The sequence below is a fragment of the Quercus robur genome, chromosome 7, assembly GCF_932294415.1.
Source record: "Quercus robur chromosome 7, dhQueRobu3.1, whole genome shotgun sequence".
Taxonomy (NCBI): Eukaryota; Viridiplantae; Streptophyta; class Magnoliopsida; order Fagales; family Fagaceae; genus Quercus; species Quercus robur.
The window spans coordinates 26087809-26109264 of NC_065540.1; the positions used below are offsets into that span (position 1 = coordinate 26087809).

Consider the following 21456-nt stretch of genomic DNA (forward strand, 5'->3'; position numbering starts at 1 on the left):
CTTCTGAAACCCTAACTGCATACGCTAGAATGTGCCTACGTATGCATGCTTTAGCTCGTGTACGCAAGCCGCGACTTACGTACGGAGGCCGAGGGCCTCTTTGGTCATTTAATTTCCAAAAATATATTTTTACTCATTTAAAAGGTTATATTTTTCATTTTAACACTCCTTAAGTCAATTTAATATCTTATTGGAGTCTAAACTGGCCTTGGGCCTTAGAGTTCAAGCATTATTGGGGAATACGGTCCCGAGTTTTACAAAATGCGGTGTCTACAACAATAAAGAATAAAATGGAACGCTTTTTTTCATTTATGGACTAAAAGAAATAAAATAAAAAGGTAAGGATGCAAAACAGAAAAAGGGTCAAAATATAGAGACGAAAAAATATTTTCGCCATTTTTTTATTATAAAAAACACTAACTATTAATATTTGATTGGCTTATAATCATCATTACCATGGGTTTAGGTGTATCATGAAAATATTTTGTTGGGTTTACCTGAGTTAAGGTTTTACATAGGCTAATTGGCTTAGTTTGGTATTTTGGAGGGGGGATATTTTGGAGATTTTGATATTTAGTTGGGGGTATTTTAGACATTACATAATAGAATATTCTAGGAATCAAAAGATTGCATTAGTTTTTATTAGGACATATGTGAATCATGTTAGGAACATATGTCAATGTAGAATTGACTAATCTTTTGACAAAACGCACTTTACTTGTAATTGGGTAGATCTAGGATGTGTTTAATACTTTAAGAAACAAGGTTTCAAGTCCAACTGTTAAAGTCATGCAAATCTGTCCAAGAATCAAGTGAAGAAGTGTTGGATTTTAAAGCTCGACAGCTAGTTCAACAGATAGCATCTACCAAGTTCTAAAAGGCAACTTTTGCCTGATGCTCGACAGCTACTCAATAGATATCCTATCTATCGAGATTTATGAAAATCAGATTTTCAGTTTTGATTTTCATCCAATCCGTGTATACATGTTTGGGCTTTCTTTTCTCACAACACTAAATATATATAAAGATTATTTTAAGGGTCGTCACAGTTGATGCAAGTGAGTGCAACTTGATGCAAAGGTTTTTCACAAGCATATTGTGATCGGAGACAATTTTCCCTAGTTCATCTTTCTCTTCAAGAAACTACTGCGTTTGTATGCCGCAGGGTTTTGTAACCAAGGAGCTTCGCGATCTTCATTGTGTTGATAAACTGAAGAACTTTGCAGCCAACATTCTTCTCAAGTTGGTGGTTAGTCATATACTTAGATCTGTGCATCAATTGGTTAGTCGCATACTGGGAGTCATGCATTGAAAATGAGAGATTGTCACTATAGAACAAGTTTAATTGAGTATTGGGGTAAGGGTTCAACTATAGGTTGGTATAAGGTACTGGGATTCCTTTACTTGTAATTGCTTGTGTGATAATAGTGGATTCTTGGAAGTAATGACCTTAAAATCACCTGGTGGAATTTTTGCCTTGGAGGTTTTCCCCATTCGTAAACAAATCACCATGTCAACTTTATTTTCCACTGCATATCAACTTAGTTGGTGATTTGTTTGTGCTACCACGCATATTGCATGTTAATTAACTTAATTAATTCACTTGACTAATTAATTGGTTAATTTATCACAAGGGGTCAATACATTCTTGGCCTATCAGTTTTTAATAGATATCTATTTTCTTATTTCCTAATAATCAAGGGGAGTATTTGCTCGATTTTAAAGTTTAGGAGAGGGAATTATGAACTACCCCAAAGATAAAGGAGGAAAGTGATTTTCCCTTAAAAAAAGGAAATAGGAAAATAATATTTTTTAGAAGAAGGTAGTAAACTTGATTAAGATAAAGGAGCTATACTGACTAAGATTATAACATTAAGATGTGGGGGAACTTTCTTAATCCATACTGAATAACCACAAACATGTCTCGTCACTAACATGTCTCACATGTCTCGCATGTCTAGCAAGGTAATGAGTAACAAAATTCTCTTGTTGTCTAATATGGGAAAAACTAATATCACAAAAAGACTCTGAAAGGATCTTAGTATCACCACTTTTGAATCACCCTCAAGAATGATTGAGGAAACACCAATCTATTGGCAAAAATAAGAGGTCTAACCATTGCCAAAACTATCACTTCCACCACCATGTGAGGTAAAACACACTTTTCTGACATTGATACTATAACCAGGGCCAAAATGGTCAAATACCATTGTTAGCCAAAATTGTTAGTATTTTATCACTGTTTAAGAAATATTTTGCAATGTACCACTTTTTTGAAACTTGAATTTAAGAAACTCGAGTTTGACATAGAAGTCAAGTTTCAAAAACTCAAGTTCCATAAAAAATGCCGCTGATGTGGATTATTTTAATTAAAAAAATGTCACAGGAAACTCGAATTTAAGAAATTTGAGTTTCTTACAATATGGTACTCGAGTTTACAAACTCAAGTACCATGTAAGAATCTATTTTATATGCCATGCATGAGAGAATCCACCTAACATACATATATATGGTTCATGCTTCAGGTTTTGTAAAGAATATTTTAACAATTATCAAATAATATGTTGTGTGATATTTTTATTTATTTATTATTTATTTTTTGAGAAGATCCTCCTTGTATGAACTTTTTTTTTTTTTAAGAATCCTCCTTGTATGAACTTAATGCAACGTGGCTCATAATATTTAGTGTTCAATAGTTGTGGCTGAAGGTCATGTGTAATGATTAATCTTATAAGGTTGCGTTGATGCCGCCTGTTGAAGAAATTGAAAAATCCTATGCAATAACGACAAAATGTAGATGTGTAAAAGGAAATAGAAGAAATAGTAAGTAATGTATAATACATGGTACTTGAGTTTATAAAACTCCAGATGATAAGGAATTTGAGTTTCTTAAACTCGAGTTTCGCGTGGCATATTTTAATTAAAATAATCCACATCAACAACATTTTATTATGGAACTCGAGTTTCATGTCAAACTTGAGTTTTAAAAATGTGGTAAATTGCTAAATATTTCTCAAATAGTAGTAAAACATTAATAATTTTGACCAATAGTGGTATTTGGCCATTTTGACCCTATAACCAAACCCTTGTCATTTTAAATTACCACTCCTAAGCCCGCTGTTCTTTTGTACTTAGAAATTGCATGTCAAACTTAACTTTGAACCTTGAAGAAGGAGGATGTTGCCATCTTACCCGAGTAGGATTTATGGACAACAGTGGTTGTCGGTTTGATTGGTACAGCTCGAACAAAAACATCAAAGGCAGAAAGCCAATGTGGGATCACTTTTGAGATTGGATAGTCTTTATTGGCCGCTCTCAATTGGTTCCTACGATGCCAAAGGGTCCAGACTAGCATGGCAAAAATGTCAAGACTTTTCTCATCATCAGTCACATTTTGCATAACATCAATAAAAAGTGAGAACATGGATACCATATTTGGGTGAAAGCTTGCAATGTTATAAGCATCGCCAGTTAAAACATTTCTCTTGACCAGGTTAGTTTTGACCAACATTCTTGCAAGCCCTTCACAACATTCTTTTAACCTTGTTTGGAATTGACAAACCCCATACTTTCTTGTTTGGAACTGGATCAAAAATAGAGGATTCATGAGAGAGAAAGTTGTACCTTGACTTAACTAAGTACACGTACACCCGAAGAGACAAAAGGCCATATTAGCTTATCCTCAATGTTAGAGATATTTTAGCACATTAGCATAGGTCTAAGCCTAATTCTACTTTGTGTGCAAGTCAAGTCTCCTACTTATTCTAGAAGTCTATTAGTTTAGACTTTTACTTTGTGTGCAAGTCAAGTCTCCTACTTATTCTAGAAGTCTATTAGTTTAGACTTTTACTTTGTGTACAAGTCAAGTCTCCTACTTATACTAGGAGTCTATTAGTCTAAGGTTTAATCTACTAAATATACTCATGTTATGGTTCATTGTAATACAAGTTTTCTACTACACTCTTATGTAATAAAGATGTAGCCCTTAAGGGTTTCTTTCATGTACGTAGGCTGTAAGGTTGAACCATGTAACTGTCATGTTCCTATTTTATGCTTTTTCTCTTCCACATCTATTCAAGCATATTCAACATGGAATATATCATAACTAATATTTAACACTCAACATTCTAGCAGTAGAGTGGGATTTTTTTTAATCATGTTTGCTTTGTGGGGTTGAAAAATTCTATCTAGAATATTGTCAATGGGCATTTTTTGTTGCCAATTTTTTGTTGTCAATATGATATTTGGAAAGCCAAGACTGAGACTCCACTTTAGACTTAAAATATAGCCCAAAGGCTATTGGTGAAGTAAGAAAGGTTCATTTTTGCTCAAGGTCTAGATTGCACCCAACAAGGATCATAGGAATGCCCCAAAAATACCTCTTACAAAGATAAACTAGCACAAAAGATGGCCCGCCACAATAAATGCTTAAATAATAGTCCAGTAGTAAACAAGAGAAATGTCCAGCGATAAATGTCTGAAAAATTTGATAAATGTATTCACATCATAAAAATCATGTATTTATTTCATTATTATTCCTTGTTAATAAAATATTTAGAGAGGTCAAAACTAAGACTCAATGTTGGGCTTCAAGGCATGGCCCAAAGGCTTCTCGGTATCATGTGATGGCATGGGTTCGTCCTTAATGTGAGATAGAGGTTGTATCTTAGCAAGAATAACGACAAAATTTAAAATGCATTTCCACAATAGTTAGTTAATATAAAAGTGGGCCTATTATGACTAGTACACAAGAGGAAAATGGTCTAGTTGTAAATATGTAGGATCTCTAGCGATAGATGTTTGACATATTAATAAGTGTGTTTACATAATAAAAAATCATATACTTTCTTTATTATTATTAAATCAACATGAGAGAAAACTCTCATAGTATCCAAGACATTATAACCTTCAATGTAATAGTAATAAAAAGGATTAAATGCACCATTATTACAACTAAAAGAGGAAAAATTAGAATGGAATGAAGGGAGAGAAAGAGTGTCCATCTAATGCAGCAAATGTTTAAATAAGATCTTTATGTGTCATATTATGCCCATAATGATGAACATATATGTATAGTAAGTGGTGGGAGTGACTTTATGGAAAGTATGAGTGAACATATGGAAGGATGGAAGAGAGATGGAGTGATGTTTAGCCATTTTCGAGTATGGTATAAAAAGAGGTTGTTTATGGCTATTTTAAGTGCTGGGATTTTCTGAGGAGATGAAATGAAATGTTTATGGGTAAGTGTATAAGGTTATTTTATGAATTGAAAAGTTTACTTATGAACTAAAAATGACATGATAGATGAGGAACTTTTTTGAGAATATCTTGTCCTTGATGAGTTGATGGTCGTTCCTTTTATAGTGAAGTTTAGGGAGTGATTAGCAAAAATTTAGAGAGGACCAGGTCTGAACAGCAAGGGAATTTCAAAATATTTGTCATAAGATTTGACCCAAAATGGTGAGATTTGCTTTTATAGTGTTTTGCTTCTTCGGGTAGTGTCAGCTAGAGGCTGAGATACTCTTAATCAAGGAATTAAATGCTAGGATTTGGAGACTAATTTCGTCCAATATATAGGAGTACGGCATGTATTAGGGATAGAGATCTTGCTTATTGCAACTAAGATCAGAGCTTAAAAGAGATGGTTATCACTCCAAGCTAGGTTTCAACCATTGTTTCCTTTGTTAGGAGTTTCTGTTGGACAACCCCTTATGCCTTTCAAACCATTTTTCCCGAAATTTCCCCTTTTGGGATTCATGGGCTTGGTTTATGAGAAAATACCATTTTGGTCCCTATATTTTGGGGGTCACAATCAATTTGGTCCGTATATTTTGATAGCAATCAATTTGGTCTCTATTATTTTTAATTTGAGGTCAAATTAGTACCTACCATTAACTCACTAACGCAAAATGCTTACGTGGCAAACAGTGTACACTATTGGCACATATAAAGCTTATTTGACTTATATAATAATATTAAAAATTGACAAATCATTTTTTTTTTTTTTTTTGAGGAACTGACAACTCATTATTTTAATTAATAAAAATGCCATGTCATAAACAAACACCAAATACGAAAGAAAATGAAAATCTGCCAAAGACCGAAATAGAAAATTTAATTTCTTTTATTTTATTTCAACTTTCAGCCTTAGCCATTGACAATAGTGCAATACCTAGCTGATCTCAATCCCAACAAATTCCTTATAAAAGGAAAAAATATTTTTACAAGGCCGTCAAAGTAAGCTCCAAAAGCTGAGAAGATCGACTCTTTTGGGCTTGACAAACACACACCTATGACGGTTTACACCCAAAGGTTTAAAACTTAAAAGTTCCTTTTTCATTTTGGGCCGTAGTTAGGAAAAGTAAGTCCAAGAATATTTGGATGAAACCGGCCCAAACCCCTCGTAGGGTTTATCTCCGATTGCTCTCACTCACGCACTCACAGACACAGTAACTGCGCCTTTCATTTTTGTTTCTCTGTGACTCTGGCTCCAGCGAGAGAGTGGTAGAAGAATAGAATGGCGCCGAGTACAGTGAGAAGCGCGAGAAAGAGCAGGAACCCAGATCTTGTTCGAGGCGTGGGCAAGTACTCAAGGTCAAAGATGTATCACAAGCGTGGTCTCTGGGCTATCAAGGCCAAAAACGGCGGCGTTTTCCCCCGCCACGATGCCAAGCCAGCTTCACCAATGGCGGAGCTTCAGAAGCCTCCAAAGTTCTACCCAGCTGATGACGTGAAGAAGCCTCTAATAAATAAGAGGAAGCCTAAACCCACGAAGCTGAGAGCGAGTATTACTCCAGGGACGGTGTTAATTTTGTTGGCTGGGAGGTTCATGGGGAAAAGAGTTGTTTTTCTCAAACAACTCTCATCTGGGTTACTTCTAGTTACTGGTAAATCCATTTTTATTACTTCATTGTGTAGTTTATATGTGTCATGCATTTGTTAAGTGGAGTTGTGTTTGGTGTTATGATCTTGGGTTAGTTTTTGTTGTTGGCAAAGATTATGTTTATACTTGATTGTTCTCATTGCTGAATCATATCCGGTGATAGTGCTAGAAAGCATGATTTGGTGCGTTATAGATATTGTCATGGCATGTTGATGTTTGGTACATTGTACACTATAAAAGGAATCCCTCCAATTGCTTCTATGATGAGGTGAGGAGAACTTAGCTATAGTGTAGAAGAATGGGTTAAGAAGAGATTCTAGCAACAACACAAGATTAAAGCAAAGAAAAAGATAATGGAATTGGAGTTAGAACAATCAAATATTTATTCCTAGGCTCAAAGAGCTCAAGAAGTATTAAAATCTGAAATTTCATAAATCTGATTTTGTATGAATCTTGCTTAATCGCTGAATTTATTCTGTAACAGGGCCATTCAAGATCAATGGTGTTCCTTTAAGACGTGTGAACCAATCTTATGTGATTGCAACTTCCACCAGGGTTGAAATTTCTGGGGTCAATTTAGAAAAGTTTGATGACAGTTACTTCGCAAAGGAAGCAGAGAAGAAGAAAAAGAAAGGAGAGGGGGAGTTCTTTGAGGCAGAGAAAGAGGTTTGTTCATCAGCCTGTTTTTGTTGTATATTTTATTTATCAAAGTTAAGTTTTACAGATATTTTTCAATTAAAAGCTGTCATCTACTTGTTAATGATTCAACATAAATACATAATCCATCCAGCATGGAAATGATATGAGCATTGCTGGAAGCCTGAGATTATCATGCACAAATGGTGTGCATTCGTGCGCACAAATGCACACACATAGGGATGATATGTAGTTATGTATATAAGTGTAGTTTATCTATAGACGATAGTTGTTTTGCTAATACTTTTTATCTTCTATTTTGCCATCTGTAAGTTCTAATCTCATTTAAAATTATTCTTTTTCTATATCTTCTTTTTTATTATTTTTTTAAAAAATTTTATGAATTAGTAAAATTATCACCATGAAGAAAAGCTCAGTATAGATCAAAGAAACAGATACAACCCAACACCACCAGCACAAACACTAACATCAGTTAACAACCAGCACAATAACAAGCTACACTAACATCCCTTATCACCCCCCCCCCCCCCCCCCCCCCCCCCCCCCAAAAAAAAAAAAAAAAAACTGTCACAATCCAGACAAGAGCAGATTGCCAAGCTATTGAGAACAGAGGAGGAAATGCCCCACAAGCAGAAAACAGTCCTATTTAGGACAGAATTGCTGAAGTGTTCACCTGCCTCAATCCTAGTTCTAACTTCCCATCTAATCATCTTCAGTATGCCTTCCTCAGAATTGATAAGACACTGGTGTAACTTTGGATTCCTTTGCCACAAGATGCGTAAACAGCATCCTTTTTCTATATTAAAATAACCTTCTCATGGTGACCTGATTCATCAGCTCCATTTTTTGTCTGTTTTTCCTTCATGAGGTAGTTTTAAGAATTTGGAATACCAAGCTCAAAACAATGTCTGCTTGAATATTTATCGTTGTTAATTAGTTTTACCTTGAAAATCTGTAGGAAAAGAAGGCAATCCCGCAACAGAAGAAAGATGATCAGAAGCTTGTTGATGACTCCTTGATCAAGTCCATCGAGGGTGTTCCAGATCTGAAGAGCTATTTGGCTGCAAGATTTTCTCTCAAGTCAGGCATGAAGCCTCATGAGCTAGAGTTTTAGACAAAATATCTCAGTTCTTACTGTGACAATTTTTGACTCTGAAGTTTGTTTGACTAGATTATTAGTTGCCATAATTTCAAATTTTACTTGCAGAACCAAAATTTTGTATTGAGAAGATTTGCTTTATGCGAGAAATTCTTTTTGCCATTTTGGTTGTCTACTAAAGCATCAGATCACCTTTCTGGTTTATAGTTTTGAATGCTAAATAAGGAAATGATGTTTGGGGTTCTCTCCCTTTTCCTTCTACTCTCTATCTTAACTTGCTTAACTTGCGGATACATGGATCTCATGGACCTATTACACTCTTAGGTCTCATTTGTTTTCTTTCATTTTTGGGTTTTAGGTATGATTGAAATACTTGGTCAAACTGAAAATCATTCCCCATTGATCAGGAAAACACACTATTAACCTTAGTTTTAGCTTCAAGACAGCAAAAGCTTTCAAAATAATAGATTTATCTTTAATATCTCCAAATTAACTAAAGGCGAAAACATCATTTTAGTTTTTACATTTTGGGGTTATTAACTTGGTCCCTGTTAGTTTTAAGTTACAGTCAATTTAGTCCCTACTGTTAACCTACTAATAGAAAATGCTTATGTGGCAAATGGTTTGTCTTGTTGGCTCCACCTAAGCATTTAATTTAAATAATAAAAAAATCCATGTCCAAAAAAAAAAAAGAAAAAAAAAAGAAAAGATTAATTGAAAGAAAAAAATATATATTATTTTTTATAATAGTCCTCAATTTCTTTATTTTCTCCTGTATTCTTAAAAAATTTTCTTAGCTTCCAAACACTATTCCCAGCAACACAACAATCTAAAACTAAATAATAATCACCAAGACTTAATTTTCTTTCATATTCATCTCTTTTTATCTATTTTCCTAGCAACTTCACGCAACTGCCCTGTTAAGATTTAATGTTTTATTTTATAATATTTAATTGGAAGTATCTTTGGATATTTGGTAGTTTGACCGAGTCTATAGGATATTTGGTTATTTGATCTCAGCTAGATTTCATGGCTGTGAAGTGTCTCACGTTGCTATCCTAGTTTGTAGGAGTTGTGGATAGTGCTTTCCTATTTTATAGTAGTTGTGGTTAATGCTAGATAAAGTGTTGTGATGTTAAGCCTATTTATAGGCTCTTTTGTTTATCAATAATATTCAACTTTTATCATTCAACAAGTCCCTTTCTGCCATTTGTTTTTCTTTGTATCAGAGTCCTGTGTTGGCACATCTCTTTTGTATATTGTTTTTCCTTAACTCCGTTTCAGTGTCACGTCCCTTTTGCTTTCTGTTTTTTTTTTCTTAACTCTGTATCAGTGGTTTCAGAGCCAGAAAAGCACGAGAGAAAGAATCCTCAAATAGTATTGATGGCTTCAGATTCAAACTTTGTGCAGGCGGCAATCCCACGTTTTGATGGTCACTATGACCATTGGAGTATGCTAATGGAGAATTTTCTTCGGTCCAAAGAGTATTGGCCGATTGTTGAATCTGGTATTCAAGCACCAGCACCAAAGACAGCCTTGTCAGATGCTCAGAAAACAGAGTTGGAAGGGAGAAAGCTCAAAGATTTAAAGGCAAAAAATTACCTTTTCCAAGCAATTGATTGTCCCATCTTGGAAACAATTCTTAGCAAAGAAACTTCCAAAGATATTTGGGATTCCATGAAGAAAAAATATGAAGGCTCTGCTAGAGTGAAGCGTGCACATCTTCAAGCCTTGAGAAGAGATTTTGAAACTCTACAAATGAAGGATGGAGAATCTGTCACCAGCTACTGTGCCAGGACTATGGAGATTAGCAACAAAATGCGTTTTCATGGTGAGAAGATGGAAGATGTCACCATTGTTGAAAAGATATTGCGTTCTTTGACACCAAAGTTTGATTATGTCGTGTGTTCCATTGAAGAATCGAAAGACATAGATGCATTTTCCCTTGATGAACTGCAGAGCTCCTTGCGGGTCCATGAACAGAAGATGAACCGAAGTTCAACTTCAGAGGAGCAAGCTTTAAAGGCTTCTATCTCTACTCATTTCTCAAACTCTAGAGGAAGGGGTAGAGGTAGAGGAAGGGGAGAACGAGGCAACAGAGATGGCAATAAGCATTTCAAAGCCGATGATGGACAATTTCAGAGCAAAGGCAGAGGACGAGATCAACATTTTGACAAATCCAAGGTAGAGTGCTTTAGATGTCATAAATTTGGTCATTATCGTTCTGAATGTTATACTAGGTTGCCTAAAGACAAAGAAAAAGAACCTCAATCGAATTTTGCTGAAAAGAAGGAAGTGGAAACTTTGTTAATGGCTGTTCAAGCTAATCAGGAACCTGAATCTGATGTTTGGTATGTGGATACGGGCTACAGTAACCACATGTGTGGAAGTAAGTCTTCTTTTTCTTACTTAAATGAATGCTTTCATTCTTCAGTACGTTTTGGTGATTGTTCCACTGTGAAGGTGATGGGAAAGGGTGATATAGAGATAAGAACCAAGAATGGTTTTGTAAAAACAATTTCTAATGTCTTTTATGTTCCTGACTTGAAAAGCAATTTGTTAAGTGCTGGTCAATTGCAAGAAAAGGGTTATATAATCACTATTCAAAAGGGTGTTTGTGAGATTTATGATCCTACTAGAGGAGCCATTGCTGTTGTGCAAATGAATTTAAACAAGTTATTTCCATTGAAGATTACAAGTGTGCAATCTTGTTTGGTAGCTGAAGTAAAAGATTCTTCTTGGTTGTGGCATTTTCGTTATGGCCACTTGAGTTTTGGTGGATTGAAGACCCTCCATCAGAAAAATATGGTGGCAGGTCTTCCTCAGATTAGTATTCCTTCTCAAGTTTGTGAGGAATGTGTTGTTGGCAAACAACATCGTTCTCAATTCTCCTAAGGGAAGTCATGGTGAGCAAAAGTAGCTTTGGAGCTAATTCATTCTGATATATGTGGCCCGATTACACCATGTTCTAATGGAGGTAAAAGATACTTAATTACCTTCATTGATGATTATACTTGAAAAACTTGGGTTTATTTTTTACAGGCAAAATCAGAAGCTTTTTGTGCATTTAAAAGCTTCAAGGCTTGTGTGGAAAATGAAACAGGAAACACCATTAAGACCTTCCGAACAGATCGTGGCGGAGAATATTGCTCAACTGAATTTGAAGTTTTTTGTGATGATCATGGCATTCGAAGAGAGCTGACAACTGCTTATACACCTCAACAAAATGGTGTATCAGAGAGGAAAAACAGAACCATCCTCAATATGGTGAGAAGCTTGTTGACAAAAGGGAGAATTCCAAAATCTTTTTGGCCTGAAGCAGTAAATTGGAGTATTCACATCTTGAATAGAAGTTCTACATTTGCTGTTCAAAATATGACACCAGAGGAAGCATGGAGCGGAAGGAAACCTGCTGTAAATCATTTCTGGATTTTTGGGTGTATTGCTTATGCCCATATTCCAGATGAGAAGAGGAAAAAGCTAGATAACAAGGGAGAAAAATGCATTTTTCTTGGTGTTAGTGATAAGTCAAAAGCTTATAAACTATACAATCCTAGCACCATGAAAATTGTCATCAGCTGTGATGTGGTGTTTGATGAAGAAAGCACCTGGTCATAGAATCAAAATGGTGTTAAAGAAAGTATTCCAACAGATTTTGATGATGAAGAGAAAGGGCAGCAGCCTATGGAGAATGAGCAAGAAGAGGAAGTCACTCAAAATGTTCCAATGGCTGATCAAAGCCCACTTGTAGCTGAATCACAAAGGCCTCAACCTGTTCGAAAAAGACCAGCATGGATGTATGATTATAATGTAGCTGGAATTGATCAATCCGAAGACCCACTCACTCACTTTGCTCTATTTTTAGATTGTGATCCTACCAATTTTGAAGTGGCTGTCACAGAACCAAAATGGAGAAAGGCTATGGATGCTGAAATTACGGCCATTGAAAGAAATGATACTTGGGAGCTAACTGATCTTCCAAAAGGGCAAAAAACAATTGGTGTAAAGTGGGTTTACAAGACAAAGCTGAAGGAGAATGGTGAGGTTGACAAGCACAAGGCACGCTTGGTTGCTAAGGGCTACAAGCAAGAGTTTGGTGTTGATTATAAAGAAGTTTTTGCTCCGGTTGCAAGGCATGATACAATTAGATTGGTGATTGCTATGGCAGCTCAAAACTCATGGCCTATCTTCCAAATGGACGTGAAATCAACATTCCTCCAAGGAGATTTGAAAGAAGAGGTATTTATCGATCAACCTCCTGGTTATGTAAAACTTGGCAATGAGCATAAAGTGTATAAGTTAAAGAAAGCTCTATATGGATTAAAACAAGCTCCACGGGCTTGGTATAATCGTATAGAAACTTATTTTTTGAAAGAAGGATTTCAAAAATGTCCTTATGAACATACACTTTTCATAAAAGTTAAGGATGGAGGAAAGATGCTCATTGTTTGCTTATATGTAGATGATCTAATCTATATTGAAAATAATACAGCCATGTTTGAAAGCTTTAAGAAATCTATGATGGTTGAATTTGAAATGTCTAATCTTGGTATGTTGCATTACTTCCTTGGCATAGAAGTAGTGCAATCAGCTAATGGGATCTTTATTTCTCAAAAGAAGTATGTGCAAGATGTTTTAGACAAGTTTCAGATGAAGGATTGCAATCCTGTAAGCACTCCAACTGAGTTGGCTTGAAGCTAAACAAAGATCATGAAGGGAAGAAGGTGGACAGTACACTTTACAAGCAAATTGTTGGCAGTTTGATGTATTTAACTACAACAAGGCCAGACATAATGTATTCTGTGAGTTTAATAAGTAGATATATGGAGAATCCAACAAAAATACACTTGTTAGCTGCTAAGAGAATCCTTCGTTACTTGCAAGGAACAAGAGATTTTGGGCTGTTCTACAAGAAGGGTGAAAAGTCAGACTTGCTTGGGTTTACTGACAGTGATTATGCTGGAGATCAAGATGATAGAAGGAGCACTTCGGACTATGTTTTCATGTTAGGAACAGGAGTTGTTTCATGGTCATCAAAGAAGCAACCAATCGTCACATTGTCAACCACTGAAGCTGAATTTGTTGTAGCAACAGCTTGTGCTTGTCAAGCTATTTGGCTGAAGAAGATACTTGAAGAATTGCAGTTCAAAGAAGATGGGCCTATTCTTATTTACTGTGACAACAGCTCAGCAATAAAGCTCTCAAAGAATCCTGTTCTACATGGTCGAAGCAAGCATATAGATGTGAAGTATCATTTCTTGAGGGATCTCACAAATGATGGAGTTATTAATTTGGTTTACTGTAGAAGTGAAGACCAAGTTGCAGATATTCAGACCAAGCCTCTCAAGTTGGCTACATTTGTGAAGCTACGTGGTCTACTTGGAGTGTGTTCACATGCTGCCGCAAAGGAAGACTTTGTAGAGGGTTGATTTTTTCCTTTTAAACTGATTTCTGCAGATTTCAGTTTAAGGGAGGGTGTTAAGATTTAATGTTTTATTTTATAATATTTAATTGGAAGTATCTTTGGATATTTGGTAGTTTGACCGAGTCTATAGGATATTTGGTTATTTGATCTCAGCCAGATTTCATGGCTGTGAAGTGTCTCACGTTGCTATCCTAGTTTGTAGGAGTTGTGGATAGTGCTTTCCTATTTTATAGTAGTTGTGGTTAATGCTAGATAAAGTGTTGTGATGTTAAGCCTATTTATAGGCTCTTTTGTTTATCAATAATATTCAGCTTTTATCATTCAACAAGTCCCTTTCTGCCATTTGTTTTTCTTTGTATCAGAGTCCTGTGTTGGCACATCTCTTTTGTATATTGTTTTTCCTTAACTCCGTTTCAGTGTCACGTCCCTTTTGCTTTCTGTTTTTTTTTTCTTAACTCTGTATCATGCCCAACTATCAACACCCCAGATTTAACCATTTACGGCCAACATCAATATCCAAACCATTGAAGGTTGAAAAACTCAACAACCCAAGACCGAAACCCCTCAACTACCAGAAATTGGTTTTGCCATTTATAATCAAACAGTGCATTCAAAACCACAAGGCCTAGATCTGTTCGCCGATATCGAATCCCAATCACCCATCACAAAGTGAGTGGAGGTAGATATGTTCCGGTGAGTTATCGGAATGGATGAAACCCACTTCTCCTCCTCGCGTCATCCACGGTGACGTACTCCGCATCCATGGTTCCCCTTAGGCATCTGATGTCAAATCCTCGCATGAAGCCACCGATGTCCCCTCTTGCTCCACCATGCTCAACCACGGTTATTGGTGTAAGGTTGAATTTATTCAACCATCTAATTGGCTTTATTCCGTGCCAAATTTGCTTGTAATTCAGCATTTAGTAACCCTGTATTTAGGTGGGTTTGTTGTAAGGGTAGTGAGTGAGATAGAGTGAAGTTTGCTCAAGAGTGTGCAAGAAAACAGAGTGTCGCGGCTGGGACTCGCGGGTGGACTCGCGGCTGCAAGTCGCCAGAAGCTGCACACGTGCCAAGCATGCTGGAAGATGAACAGTCATGCTAGCTGGAGCACTACAGGACAAAACAAGACAACTGGCCATACGGTTAACTCGCGACTGGATCTCGCGACTTGGTCAAGCCGCGAGGTCAAGCCGCGAGCCACCCCTGTTTTGGAAAAACCTGACGTTTCACATTCCTCTTCACTCCAGTATAAATACCCTTTTAACCCACGATTGAAAGAGAGCTTCCAGAGAGAATTTTGAGAGAGAAACCCTAAAGAAAAACAAGATTGTTTCACACACAATCCCTACCTTAGAGTCTCATCAAAATCCCTCCTCTCCATTGTCAAATCCTTGAGAGGCATTATACCAAACCTGGTTCTCACCATCATCATCTCTGTGAGACAGTCGTTTGGAGTTCTGGGAAGCAGTTAGGAAGGAGCCAATCTTCATTGGTTGATGCTATGGTCTAGTAGCGGAATCCGGGAAACTAGAAAAGAAAAAGGTTCGGCGCAACCTCGTTGGAGCAAGAAGCTTGGAGGGCTTAGGTGCACTGGGTAGATTAGGCTTGGAGGGTCTATTGCTGTCCTTGTATCCCAACTGTATTTTCTAGTGGATTGATTACCGCTTGGAGGGCGGCGGAGAGGTTTTTCGCCGAGGTCTTCGGTTTCCTCTTCGATAACACATCGGGTGTTATCTTTGTGTTTGCATCTTCCTTCCTCTCTATCTCTGCCTTTACATTATCTGCTGTGGTTTTATTTTATTATGGCTTAGATAGTTGTTTAACCAATTTCATATTATAGCATTTGTTAAGTTTCCGCACACTAGTTGTTTGACATATTACTTGTGTTGGTTAAGTTGGTTTTTGGGGGTCTAAACGTTCAAAAGTGTTTTTGTACACGTTTTTGAACTTTCAATTGGAAAAATAGATTTGGATTTTTGCTTGTGTGTGAGAAAGAATGAGAGAGAGGGAGGCAAAGATGAAAATAAAAGAAAGTGCTACTGCAATGTTTGGTTTCAGATTGTTGTATTATTGTCTTGCTGGATATTGTGTTTTGTATCTAAGCTAAGAAAGTCCAAGGATGAAAAAGAAAAGAAAATAAATTAAAGATTAAAAAAATCATTTTCTTTATTTTTGTATTTTCCATTTTCCAGTTAATCTTTTAGTTTTTTCTGAAATGGAATTTTTTAAAATTAAAATGTTTAGGTGGCTTTTTAAATATTTAAATATATTATTATATATTATTATATTAGCCACATGTGCACCAATAAGACAAATCTTTTGCCATGTAGGCAATTTTCCGTCAGTAAGTTAACAGTAGGAACTAAATTGATTGCAACTTAAAAATAATATAGACCAAATTGACTGCTATTTAAATGTATGGACCAAATTGATCGTAAGCCCAAAATATAGGGACAAAAATGGTGTTTTCACCATAACTAAAATACCCCTAAAATCTTCAAAATGTTATTAAACATTTTTTTAAAAAAAATTGAAAGTTCTAATCTGACAGCCTTTTAAATGGCCAAATATCTTAGAAACTTCTAAAATAATGGAAATACTCATAAAATTTCCAAAATAATCAAAATGTCCTCAAGGCTTTCAAAATACTTGTAAATTAAATCATCAAATGACTAAAATGCTATATAAATCTCTAAAATGATATAAATATCCTTAAAATATCCAAAATGATTAAAACACCCTCAAAGCCTCTGAAATGATTAAAACACCTTGAAAACCTTGAAAATGATTAAAAAATTCCTACATCTAAAATGGGCTCAAATAACTTTGAAATGTCTAAAATAATTAAAATACCTTTAAAATCTATAGTATGCTTGAAATACTCATACTAAAACAAGTTTCAAGTGACCTTTTGGAGGTTTATGGGTTTGTAATTATAGATGTGATGATGTAACTGCGTAAGTTTAATTGATAATTTTTATAATTATTTTAGTTTTTTTATAAAAAAAATTTATTTTGTATTTTTGTATTTTTTTTGTGTTGCACTCTTATTTTCATTGTACTTATTGGTATAATTTTATTTTAATTTTACTTATTTTTTCGGTTGATTTTAATTATTTTGTATTAATATTTTAAAGTGGTGAATTAAAGTTTTTCTTTAATCTCTATATAAAAATATAATAAAATTTTTTATTTTTTATACAAGGAAAATGTTAGGAAAAAAAAAAGAACAACCAAAACACTGGAACAATTTTTATCAAAAAAGGAAAAGAAAATAGAACACTGGAACAATCGGAGCATCTTTGGGAAATTTTTGGTTTCCTGTCTTTGGGGACACGTTTGGTTTGCCTCGGGTTACTACGATTAGCCATTAGCAGCAGTTTTGCTAGTCCCTTTTTTGCTTAAAAAAAAAAAAAAAAAAAAAAAAAAAAAAAACTGATTCCATTTGTGAACTCATGTTTCAAATTTCAATTTCGTGATATATCTATCAACTTGAATTTCATACTGTCATCGGGCAATTCTGAGGTCAGCTTTTGTCAAGTTAAGAGCTACCGGGTTCTAAGATTATATGCCTTGTGCCAATAATGGGTACTCTTGTGACTTGAATTTTGGGACCCTTTTGGATTAATATTATGACTGAAGATCCTCAAGCAAAATTTGGTGAACCAAATTGTTAGAATCACTTTATTTTCTAGACATACAAGTTCCAAACAACATAGGAATTCAAAAGGAAAATACTAGCAATGTCCATTCAATGGAACAAAAGTATTGAAAAGAAATGGAAATTTGCTTTGCATTAGAACAACACTTTTGATTAGAATGGCAAGTTGCCGGTGTTATCTGCTTCTAGCTCAGAGCATGCTATCAGCGCGAGATGGGAGTCTTCTGAAGAAATTGCTTGGTACTGTGGGTAGCTTGCTTCGGAATCTGGGGTGTCGTAACCAAATTAGTCCTGCAAGCAAAGCAATTATCCTAAAGGGTGTCACATAGAGAATCACAGCTGCCATAAGGCAGAAGATGATGAAGAGGCTGGTTGCTCTTGTGTCTCTCCAGCTAAGCAGAGCCTGAAATCTCTCTCCCTGTGTTGCAATGTCTCCCACCACTGTCTGAATTCTTCCAGCTACACTTCTAAGCTTATCATACCTCATACGCACTACATCTTGTAGTTTACTGGTAGGAAATGTATCGAACTCTTCATCTAGTTCATCTGCATGAACTGCTTCTGCCCATGAAAGTTTAGTATCCATGTGAGGAGGATGCCTTGGCCGGAACCGGTAATTCCATATCCCAATAAGAAACATGTATAGGAATATAGTTGGAAGGATCAATTCCGGGTAGCAGATCAATATAAAGAACAGGACATGAACTAGGACTGAAGTAACTGGGTTCTTCCAATGACACACCTCACGGAGCCACCTGCTCATAGAGATTGCTCCCGCAAACAATGATACAATTCTATAGAAGTTAGCTTTGCTTCTTCTCATGCTCCACATGTGGGAATCCACATCCAGCATATACTCAACAACCTCCTTCCTTAGTGGTGGCTCGGCTCGGCCTAGCCTTGATGCTACAATATTCATTGCTTCAAATCTCAAGCTTTCTAATTGGTTTACAGTGAAGGGTTGTAGATAATGCATTTTTGGCAGTAATGGGTGTCCGTAAAGATAAATTATGTTTGCCAAAGAGAGACAGGTGAATCGAACTGCTAATTGGAGTTCACCCATCTTTTTCAATCCAGATGGGTGTAGAACTAGAAGAGGGTAAGAATTTGTATAAATTCGATCCATTTCCAGTGTAGATAGCCGGATTCTTACCTTCCCAATTCTAGAGTCTTTTTGAGATCCACCACCACCAGCTGGTTTCTCATTTCCACCCAGATGGCAGTTGTCAAAAACTCCCAAGGTGATCACAGTGCAAGGATCATAGACCTCCCAAGTATATTGCTCATTCCATTTCGGATTGAAGCTTTCCATTATTGTTCTGGTTCTCACCCACTTCTGCCCATATTTGGCCACACAATAAGCATCTGTGGTTCCCCTACCGTCCTTGGTCTTCATTTGAAGAATCCCTTGAGCACTCAAAATACCCACTTCAAGGATGCCAACTGGATTCTTCCATAGCTGCCTAACAGTTGGCCGTACATCACTTATGTACATTGTTGATTCATCTAGTACATGGTAAGCACCCTCAAGACAGACTCGGAGATGAACCCTGCTTGAGAACTTCTGCTCATGCCTTTTGTCTCCCTCCAAGACACCAAACCCAAATTTTTCAAGGTTGAACCAGCGAGAGTGAACTGGCCTGTGATCCAAGCGCCTCTCAAAAATGGTAAGTGGCAAGACTATCCTTCCCATAACTTCATCTTTTGCAGATGTTACTTTATTCTCAACTGTAAGAGTCAGGTGCTCTTCAAAAGGTTCAGCTGTTACAAAGATTAGATCTTCATTCCAGAGTGGATTAGTGGTCCGAGTTGGGCATATCTTTGTCTTCAGTACCTGCTTTCCAACGTGAGCCTTCACAAAAGCTTGTGGTGGTTGGCCTCTGTCAAGTGGCTCTACATCCTGAGCTTCAATCACATTAACCCTGAGATACCACAGTTTTGGTGAAACATAAACCTTGGAACGGATGTTGAAAACCCCTTCTCCCTGAACTGAAGCAGCATCTGAGTGCCAGGACTCCGGGAAAGCTTCATCGGCTTGTGTTCCCATCCAAACAGCAAGCATAATCTCTCCCCTCACCTTGCTATTCCCCTGCCGGTCCTCTAATCTATACCACTGAGGTGCTAAAGGACTGTCTGGTGGAACCCTTGTTGGCACTTCATGCATGTCGAAGACCACCTTCCCTACATAGTCATCTCTTGTCACCACCTCTTTGTCTCTGACATAAACTTCAAGAAGTGAAGATTGAATCCTCTCTTTTGAGAAGGCAAAGACCTGCTTCCATTCAGGGTTTGTTCTCTTCTCGAAGTGCTGAGTTTTTCCCTTATAATTGCCGAGCTTCACTTCTACATATGGGTCACAGCTTCCGGTTACAGAATTGGTGGGAAGATCTTTGGCTTTCTCAACTCGAACATATAGATAAAACATCTGCTCGACTAGATCATAAGTGCTCGTAGCTCTTTCACTGCTAATCCACCCACCCCCACCACGTAGTCCTCCATGTGGCCATCGTTCCCCCAGCTGGGGTTTCATGTCCTTCAGTTTGTAGTCCTCTTGCTGCTTAGGTGCAGCTGGTGTACTCATTGTTGAAGGTTGAGATCCTTTCTTCTGGCAATATTTGTGCTAAAATTTCCTTTTTGCTGCAAAATCTACTCTTTGTAGATATAATTGGTTGTAGCACCAGCTGATTAGCTACTGCAAGAAAATTAAAAATTCCAGCAAGAATAATTGTGGTAGTTGAGGTATCAATCACTGCTCTTGTAGCTTTGATGCCTGAAGTTGAAACATGAAAATAATATCAATAGTAGCTATTGGAAGAAACATTGCAGAAAATAGAGTAGAGATATTTGTCCAGACTCTCTAGTCTAAAGTTTCTCTTACCTTTAACATACCATAAAAAAGTTTGTTACTAGCTGGAACCGTCTTCATCGCCTCTGTTGCCATGAGTTCTTCATATCTTATGGGAAAGATAGTGAAATATCTTTCCTCACCATAGTTATGATCAATAGTGATATAAAGACACTTCAAATCCTGGAAGATAAATAAGAAGCTGCCCAAAGGGAAGCAGGTACAGATTGTGTTTTGGTTCTGTAGTTTTCAGAGTAAACTATTACAACCGGGCTAGATGGTTCTTTCCATTTCTTGGCTTTAACTTTAAGAATGTGGCTTCTGCAACTTCACTACCGTCTCCATAATACCTTTTATGAGCAATTTTGTCAAACCCTTTATATGTGGATTTAATAAACTAAAAGGAATCCTAATTTTTATAAAGGACAACAGAACATAATGAATTAATGATATAGGTGCTGATTGATAGTCATTACTGTACGCACTACAAGGTGTGCTGGAAGGAAAATGATGGAGAAAGCTTTTGCTTTGTTTAAACGCAGATTAATGACAATGCTGAAAAAGCAAGTGGGATGGTTGTCAAAATTCCATGCTTCTAAAAGATTTTGGATACCCCACTTGAGAGGACAAAGATAGTCTTTCGGGTAAAAATCTCAGTCATGTAATACGTTAAGCACTTTATTGGATTCTTTCGACTTTCGTAGCTTTGTTTAATTATCAAAGTCCAGAAATGACCTCTCACAATTGCCCCCCACCCGCCCTATCTTCCTGCTTTTGATTTTCCAACATTGAAGACAAGTAAGAGCAATGTGTTCTCGTAATTTTGTTTTCACCAAATTGCTTTTGCTATGTGGACAACTTTCTTCTTTTTGCAGGAACGGTAATG

At 36.5% G+C, this 21456-nt stretch overlaps 3 protein-coding genes across 3 annotated transcripts; 2 read left to right on the forward strand and 1 right to left on the reverse strand.

Moving 5' to 3' along the window:
* The first annotated feature begins 6432 nt into the window (after positions 1–6432).
* Positions 6433–8900, forward strand: LOC126692943 (60S ribosomal protein L6-like). Its single transcript, XM_050388760.1, has 3 exons — positions 6433–6887; positions 7368–7549; positions 8499–8900. The coding sequence occupies exons 1-3, from the start codon at positions 6518–6520 to the stop codon at positions 8652–8654; spliced, it is 708 nt and encodes a 235-aa protein (XP_050244717.1). The 5' UTR covers positions 6433–6517; the 3' UTR covers positions 8655–8900.
* Positions 8901–13295: 4395 nt separating this feature from the next.
* On the forward strand, positions 13296–14363 carry LOC126690878 (secreted RxLR effector protein 161-like). Its single transcript, XM_050385995.1, has one exon. It carries the CDS (start codon positions 13403–13405, stop codon positions 14066–14068), a length of 666 nt encoding a protein of 221 aa, XP_050241952.1. The 5' UTR covers positions 13296–13402; the 3' UTR covers positions 14069–14363.
* A 3423-nt stretch (positions 14364–17786) lies between these two features.
* On the reverse strand, positions 17787–21083 carry LOC126692944 (FT-interacting protein 1). Its single transcript, XM_050388761.1, has 2 exons — positions 20604–21083; positions 17787–20495 (listed from the first exon to the last, which is right to left on the reverse strand). The coding sequence occupies exon 2, from the start codon at positions 20304–20306 to the stop codon at positions 17916–17918; it is 2391 nt and encodes a 796-aa protein (XP_050244718.1). The 5' UTR covers positions 20307–20495; positions 20604–21083; the 3' UTR covers positions 17787–17915.
* Positions 21084–21456: the final 373 nt, after the last annotated feature.